Source organism: Condylura cristata, unplaced genomic scaffold, assembly GCF_000260355.1.
Source record: "Condylura cristata isolate star-nosed mole 26May11 unplaced genomic scaffold, ConCri1.0 scaffold00057, whole genome shotgun sequence".
Lineage (NCBI taxonomy): Eukaryota > Metazoa > Chordata > Mammalia > Eulipotyphla > Talpidae > Condylura > Condylura cristata.
In genome coordinates, this window is record NW_004567158.1 from 898523 (window position 1) to 906673 (window position 8151).

Here is an 8151-nt window from a genome sequence, read left to right on the forward strand (position 1 = left end):
GCGGCCGGAGCGTGCCCGGGGCGCGCGGCCAGGATGTTCCCTCGCCCTCCCCCGGCGGGGGCGACGTCAACGCTGGAAACGGTGTTGGCGGAAGCGGCGTTGCGCCGGCCCCGCGGGGCGCCACGACTGGCGGTCAGTCCCTGGGGGCCGGTCTGAGCGGGGCTCTGGGGGGGGCAGGACTGCCTGTGCTCCCCGCCCTCCCCCACTCCCCGCCCTCGGTGAGGTCACGGCCCGGGGACGGCACTAGGGGACAGCTGCACCCAGAAAGTTGTGTGCGCCGCCCCCAAGTCGCTCCTGAGCCACCTGCCAGCAGGGCGGGCGGGTGGAAGGTTGGCTGGACGGTTGCCGCCGGCTGCCACGCGGGGGCAGGAGCCGGGACGGGCTGTGCCGCGCGTGGCTGCATCTCGAGTTCTGCCTTTAGCGTGTGCGCGGTGGCAGGGCCGAAGTCGAGGGTTGGCTGCACCCGCTGATACTTGGGGGTGCTTAGGCAGCTGTGCAGTGGCACTGGCGTTCCCGAATGCACTGAGGGGCCTCGTGAAATTACCTCAAAACGAAACTCAAGGGTCATTCTTTCTTCTTCCTGCTCTCCGCAGCAGTGTTGTTTTACTTACCATCAGAGAAACTTCGCGCAGGGCCAGTTCTCAGTGTGCCTGGTCTGGAGCCACACTTGAGATCTCGAATCCTGTTTTGTGTGCGCTGTCGGCAAGGATCAACATGGTCTTTGTTTTCTGCTTTGGGGTTTCTCTTCTGCGGGTCTCTGCTGGTACCAGCGCCTGGTCCCTTCAGGCCTGTTGGAAGGACTTTGCGCTCGAATTCCCTGCTGCCAAGTTTCTGTAAATCAAGTGGCCATATGTTTGCATCTGTTTCTGGACCCTCCCTGCCTTCTTAGGCCATTTCTACAGCTTTCCAAGTCTTGACACTCATGAGCTGTATTGCCCCGTGTTTTACTTGTCGCGAAATCCTCGAACTTTGTTCTTTTCCCCCAGCATTGTGTGGGCAGTTTCTTGGCACCAAGGTGAGGTCTCTGTGCCTCTTGTTGGGGCTGGGTGTTAGTTGGTGAAGCCAGGTCTTAGGGGGCCCTGCAGCTGCTCCCCGCCCTGCGCCCCCCCCCCGCCCTTTAACACAGCTGCCACTCAGTAACCCGCAGAGAGGGCGCGGGTGTGTGCAGATGCTGTCATGAGTCTCGACTCGGCCTGTAAGTGTCCCATCTGAGGGCAGCGGTGAGGGGAAGTGTCCTGTTGACGTCCTGCTCTGCCTCGACTGAGCATCACAGATGGCCGCTTGTCTCCATGAAATTGTGGGGTGCCTTGTCGGGCAGCCGTAGTGTGACGGGGAGACTACATGGAGGTCCTTTGCACCTCTACATTTTAGAACCAGCTTGTCATTTCTAGATAAAAAGTCGCCTTGCACTGGCCTGCTTGGGCCTATCAGTATGTGGAGAACAGGCGCCCGTCCCCACACCCTGTGTCCGCGCATCGGTTCTTGGTTTCCTTGGTGTGCGGGGCAGAAACGCACCTTAGCCGGTGGAGAGCGCCAACGAACGTGGCTTCCTTTCACCCATCTTTGTTTTGGCCAGTGTCTCGCTGTCCTGCAGCCTGTGACTTCACTCATCAGCTAACCCGGCAGCTTCCGCGCGGCCAGGCCGCCTGCCCCGGCAGTTTCAGCATGTCCTTCCTGGGCTCTGCATTTTGCTTCTGTCCCCTGGCCAGTGCCTGCAGTGCCCGGCAGCATGCCGAGGTGACGCGTCCCTCGTGTTGCTGACCTCGGAGCAAGTGTTCCTCGGCGTGAGCGTGACGTCGTGGTTTATTTTCATCCCTGCCCTGTACCCTTTCCGTGTCCTAGCCAGCCCCGATCTTCTCCTGGGCCCAAGGTTAGAAGCTCGTTGGATTTCCCCAGGAGTCTCAGTGTCTCGTCGCAGTGCGTGTTCGCGTTCCCTCCGCTCGCCGTCGCCAGTAAAGGACATTGCCCGAGTGTGTCACGCTTCCATCAGCGCCACGTTGTCTCGCCCTCGGGCTCTTCTGGGGCTCTGCGCGTGGCCTGAATGTTTCCTTGACTTACACTTGTTTGTGACAACGTCTCGACCATGTCCGGTTCTGCTCTTGTTTTCTTTATTTCTTGGTGGTTCCGTGATGCGGCTTTTCCTTTTTGTGTGGGGAATTTAGCCCCTTTCCCTCGGTGCTGTGGGAATGAGGACTGTGAAGGCCGGGCGCCCCAGGGAGTGGCCACGCGGCAAGTGTGCCAAGCAGCTGTGAGGGCCCGAGGGCCGTTGGCTGGCAGTTCGTGTCTCTTCCTTTTCAGAGAAGTGGCTTCCGGCCGAGAACCGGGACGGGAAACGCTTTCTCGTGGGGGGAGGGGGGAATCTTCGGACCTCCACACCTTGGTTTCTTATCAAGTGGCTTTCATCAGTAACGTCTTGTCCTTTTGTCCTGCTCCCACCCACATCTCTGGACTTACTTAGACGGACATTTTTATTGCTCGCTGCAGCACACCTCGCTGGCACTGGCGGGCTGCCCGGCGTGGGGGCCGGCTGAGGGCCGCGCGGGGGTGGGGGGGGCCCTTCCGATCTATGAGCAGTTCTTGCTCGGCACTTGGTTGTTTTTAAATCGGAGCAGGAAAACTGGAGTACTCTGAAGTAGCTAGGGCCATTTTTCTCTAGCAGGTATTGATTTGAGTCTAATTTTCCAAACTACTAGTGAGCACTTCGGAGTTAATTGACGGCTTACAGTACAGTAACACTGGAGGGGCTCAGCACCACTGTCTCCTAGGATCTCAAGACTGGGGCCTGCGGTGACTGTTGTTGGAAGTAACACTTCTTGTTCGATGTCTTCATTCTTGTAGGAAATTTCGAGGCCCTGGACCTGGCCGAGCTCACTAAGAAGCAGCCGTGGTGGCGCAAACTGTTTGGGCAGGAGTCGGGGCCCTCTGCCGAGAAGTACAGCGTGGCCACCCAGCTGCTGATCGGTGGTGTGACTGGTTGGTGAGTGGCGTGGGAGACGTCCCGCCTCCGCGCTTTGCCCAAGATTTAGCGTGAATGTTACGGGAACCCCCTCGCCCCCCGCCCAGCAGCCAGCGCCCTGGCCTTTCGGGCAGCTGCCCCAGTGCAGCACCCACCCGACATGGCTGGGCACAGCTTCGTGGGCGCACGAGCGTGTATATGGAAGGTCCCGTCTGCTCTCCCAGCCGCTGACACCGGGAGCATTAATGAGTGAGCGCAGGTGAGCTCACGGCCGCCAGGGCGCGGGTGTGCCAGCTGCAGCCCCCAGAAGTGGGGCACGCCGAGCCCTCAGGTCCTGGCGTCCCGGGCCCTGGCTTTCTCTTCGGTGCCGTCACTGGCGCTCTTGCTGAGCGACGTGCTGGGACAAACCTCAAACAAAGTGACATCGCATCAGCTGCCGTACTTAAGGCACAGACTCGACAGCTTGCTCTTTCACCATGTCCGCCCCGTCAGCCGCAGCTGAGGCAGTGCCATCTCCATCCGTGAGAAGTGTCTTGCGTCCACGTCCACGGAGTTAATAGTTGTGTCTTCTTTTGTGGCTTCTGTCACTCAGCATACTCGGTTGCGGTTCATGTGCTTTGGGACCGCTGCTCTCACGTAGGGCAGGTGGGTGTCTGAGCTTTTTCCCGACGTGCCTGTCCTGTCTCGCAGCTCACAGGCAGCGAGGGCCCTGCGCCTCGAGGCCCGTGGCCCCGCTGGTCCGGCGTCCCTGCCGTCCTCTTGGGTGCGAGCTGTTGTCTCACTGTGCTTGCGACGCTTCCCTGCCTGCCTGGCACGGCTGCTCGAGCCCTCCTCGAGGCGTGCTCTGCCACCACGTGTCTGCACGCAGTGTCTTGGTGCTGTCTGTTGGGCTGGGAGCTCCCTGTCCTGGCTCGGCTCTCGGAGTGTGACTTGCCAGTGTGCTGCTCTGCAGCTTTCTGCCTACCGGTGTCTTGGGAAGAGCAGGAGTTCTGACGCTCAAAGGTGGTTCGTCTGCTCCCTCCTTCCGCGCCTGCCTTTTGGAACCGTTCCTGCGAATGTGTATAACACGGGGCCACCGAGGTTTTCGTCTGGACGATGTGTGGGTGCGGGGCTTTGGGCCGTGCTCCGTCGTGGTTTCGCCCGTGCCGCGGCAAGGAGCGTGCCTTCTGCAGCCAGTGCCGGTGCCGGTGCCTCGATGACTGTAACTATAATCCTGGAATCAGGTGGTGTCAGCCTACACCTTGGTTCTTTCTCCATCTTGACAGTTGTAGCTACTTCACGTGTTTGTGTGAATTCTAGAATCCGCGCTCCATGGTGTGCTGCCGTTGCTTTTCAAGTTTTAGTTTCCTGTCGATCATCCAGAGACGTGCAGTTGAGTTTTGTGACCCTTGCCGATCCCTGCTGCAGTGCTGACAGTCGCTGGGCGCCAGGACCTCCTTGGGGTGGGAGCCTGCTTGGGAGGCACGTCAAGCGCACGGAGTCAGTGCAGCAGACGCCCAGGTTCAGGGGAGCCCCAGGCGAGGCCCCGCGCCGAGGTCGGACCCGGCTTTCCTGCAGGCAGCGCGAGGCTTCCTCGCCTCTGGGACCTCGCGCTGTCGCGCTCCTGGCCTGCATGAAGGGGTGAGCAGAATGGTGAGGTGAGGTGACCTTCCCATTTTCGAGCAGGGGCGGCAGAGCTTTCTACAAAGAGCCAGCGAACAGCTCTTTCAGGCTCGGCAGCTGTAGGGGAGCTGGAGCCGCGGGCACCTGGTGGGCAGGAAGAGGAAGCCGAGGAGCGCCCTGTGGGTGCGCCCTGAGTGAGAAGCTGTCTGGGGGTGAATGTTCCTGCTGTGTCAAAGCTGCTAATAGGTCAAAGAGACAAAGGCTGCGCAGTGAACGTTAGCATCTGGCAGGTTACCAGTGACCTGGTAACCTTCATCAGAATCGTTTCCTGGAAGTCCCAGGACTAAGGCTTGTTCTGTTCCAGGGCACCCCATGTGAACTGGGGGCCCGACTGTGGTCCTCACCTGTGCGCTTAAGGCTCACCTGCAGTCCTGAGTTTATGTGCAAGAGAGAGGGGTGAGTAACTCGGAAAGACAGAGCCACATGTTGGTGAGTGGGACCCAGCCGTTCGCCGACCTGGAACCCCAGTAGCATGCCGAGAGCCAGTGGAGAGCCGAGAGACCCCCAAAGGCCACACGGCGGATTTTATATCAGATCCGGACACGTAACTCCACCCTCATGCCCCAGCGTCCCTCTGCCTCTGGGTGGAGGCGGGGCCCCCAGAATGTGCGTCTGTAGAGTTCCTTCGGGACCCCCTCCCCTAACTCTTGGATTGGGTTGGGAGAGCGGGAGTGGGGACGGAGATGCGAGTGGCCGACCTGGGAGCCCCTGGCTGTGCAGGGGAGCAGAGGGAAGGCGTGCTGCCGAGGGGTCAGTGAGCCGCGGGGGTAGCACAGAGTCCCTGCCCTCGCAGGCCTGGGGCGGGCGGCCGTCAGGAGCCCGTCGGCCGGGGCCCCTCTCCCTCTGGTTTTCCTGCAGAACAAGATGCCACCACCCTGGCCTCCATCAGGCCGCGCTCCTTGGTCCGCTGCCCCGGCAGCTGCACCGCCCGCTCCTGCTGCCTGCTGCTGCCACCTCCCTGCAGCCTCCGCAGTAGAGCGGCTCGGGCAGACACCAGCCACCGACCCGCCTCCTGCACTTTGCTTCCCCAGGTGCACGGGCTTCATATTCCAGAAGGTTGGCAAGTTGGCTGCGACTGCTGTGGGAGGTGGATTTTTTCTCCTGCAGGTCAGTATGAGAAGGGCTTGGAGATGCCTGCGGTCGGGGGTGAGGGGACCGCAATGCGCAGAGCTGTGCATCGAGGTGTCAGGGGCTTGAGGGGTTGCTGCTGCCCTGCGGGGTGGTGGGGCTGCCCCGGGCCCCGCAGTCATGGGGACTGCTCTGTGGGCTGCTGTGCGTCCTGCCAGACACACGTGTGCGTGGGAAAGGGCCACCCCGGGGGTGCCTGGCAGCGCCACCCTTCCTCTTCAACCTGGAGGTCATTTGCTTCCTTGCCTTGCCCTGTGAGTTGGCGGCGATGCCTGGCCAGCACGGCGCTGGGGTGCGGTTGGCGGTGGACGGAGGCTCCGCGCGGCCCTGCCCATGCGGCCGTGGGCCTGGCGCTCCTGCCAGTGTTCCCTCGTGGCCCTCTTCACTTCACTGGTGGCTCGGAGTCCGCCTGCTTCGAGGCCAGGCTGCGGGGTAGTGCAAGTGGCGCCCGCACTAGTGGTCTGCTTGGAGCGCCCGGTGGTACGCGGCGCTGCCACGGGCCGGCTCCCAGCTACCCGCCGTGGCCACACGCTTCCCGACGGCGTCCTTGCCTCCAGTCCTAAAAGCACGCTGGTCATGGTGCTAATCCACCCTCCCTCGGGAGCGCTCGCTGGCCGTTAGGGCCCCTTCCCCTCCATTGGCTTCGCCCACTTTCTTTGGCCTCGGGCTGCCCGCACACATCGCAGGAAGACCCCCCCGCACCCTGTGGTCGGATTTCTTGGCACCTGTCCTTTGCCTTTCATGAGGCTGGTCGTGCGCAGCGTGGCATGCTGGCTGGGCCGTGTCCGCCCAGGGCCGTGACTCCCGCGCACCCACCACTGCCAGAGCCTTGAAGTGGCCCCTAGAACTCGCGCCGCCATGGGGATGAGCGACTGGTTGGCAGCGACTTTCCTGAAGCAGAGACTCCGGGATGAGCAGGACGAGTTTTGGCTTCGGGCGTTTGAGCTGTGCGGTAGGCACGGCCTGCCAGAGCCTGCTGGAGACCGGGTGGTGCAGTCGTTGTCACCAGCTGTGGGTGACCCCGGTCCACTGAAGAGTGTGGGTCAGTCTCCTCCCGCTCACTCCTCGGTGGAATTGTTCTCACTGGGTTTATCTACCCTTGGGGATGGAGGGCCCGTCTGAGAGGCCCGGCAGGGACGAGCTCGGCGTCGGGAAGCTCAGGCCTAGGTGGCCCGTGAGTCCTTCTCATCACCTCACACTCGACTGCCAGCTCTGATGTCCGTGGCGGCTTAGTCGAGAGGCTACGTGTTGACTTCCAGCCCAAGGCCTGGGCCTGGCATGGAGGGTGGGTGCTGAGTGGACGCTGTCGTCGTCCCATAAAGAACCGGAAGTGGAAGGTAGCCTTTGACGCCGAGCCTGTTGCTCGCACAACAGGGAGGCATTCTGACTTGTTTGTTGTTCAACTCTAGCTCGCGAACCATACTGGCTACATCAAAGTTGATTGGCAGCGCGTGGAGAAGGATATGAAGAAAGCCAAGGAGCAGCTGCAGATCCGCAAGAGCAACCAGCTCCCCACAGAGGTCAAGAGCAAAGCAGAGGAGGTGAGACGTGCTGCCCCTCCGGCCAGGGCCCGTGTGGCCGGCTGTCGGTGCCGCTTGGCCTCACGCTGTGGCTGGAGCCTGCTAACCCCACTCAGGCTGTGTGTGCAGGGGCACACGGCCACGTGGGCGCACCGGCCCTGGGCACGCGCTCGTCAGAGCTGGGTGCTGCTCCGCCTAGACAGTCACTTCCGGTGCCATCTGCGCCACAGGCAGCGTTGGCTCTCCGGGGGCCCCAGCTCTCCCAAGCCTCCACCACAGGCTCAGGTCAAGTGCCCCGACGATGGGCAGGTGAGGGCTTGGCCTGCAGGCGGCTCCGCTGGCCGAGCCCTTAGTGCAGTAGCCCGTCACGCTGTCTTCTGTTTCCAGGTGGTGACTTTTGTGAAGAAGAATGTTCTGGTGACTGGTGGATTTTTCGGAGGCTTTCTGCTTGGCATGGCTTCCTAAGGCGGGCGACGTTGCCCCCGTTTTGCTGTGCTTCTCCAGCCAGCGGCCTCTTCACGCCGTCGCAGGACACGAAGCCTGTCCTCCTCCTCCTCTTCCCGAGCCTTCCTCCCTGCCGTGGCGTGTCGGGGGCACCTGCAGGCACCCGTAGGCGCAGGTTAGCCAAGAGCTTGTCGACAGCAGAAGAGACAGTAGTCTGCAGCTCTGCTCCCTGCACACTCCCCAGCTGGCTAATCTCCGTCAGCAAGGGGGTTCCTTTCTCCTGATTCACGTGCTGAATAGAACTGCTGCAAGATGGTGGCCGGGGCAGGGGGTGAGTGGATCCTCAGAGTTGTCCTGAACTGGTGATTTGGAAGAGAAGTCAGCACCTGGAGGCCTTGTGTGTGCGGGAGGGAGCGGAATACACTTGCCTTGAAGCATAAA

General features: G+C 61.7%; 1 protein-coding gene across 1 annotated transcript in view; it reads left to right on the forward strand.

Moving 5' to 3' along the window:
• FUNDC2 (FUN14 domain containing 2) overlaps positions 1-8151 on the forward strand; it is an 8680-nt gene extending 529 nt beyond the window's left edge. The window contains exons 2-5 of the mRNA XM_012734508.1: positions 2839-2977; positions 5650-5725; positions 7156-7287; positions 7654-8151. Of these exons, the coding sequence (XP_012589962.1) occupies positions 2839-2977; positions 5650-5725; positions 7156-7287; positions 7654-7731 (425 nt within the window). The 3' untranslated portion in view covers positions 7732-8151. The remainder of the gene's footprint in view (positions 1-2838; positions 2978-5649; positions 5726-7155; positions 7288-7653) is intronic.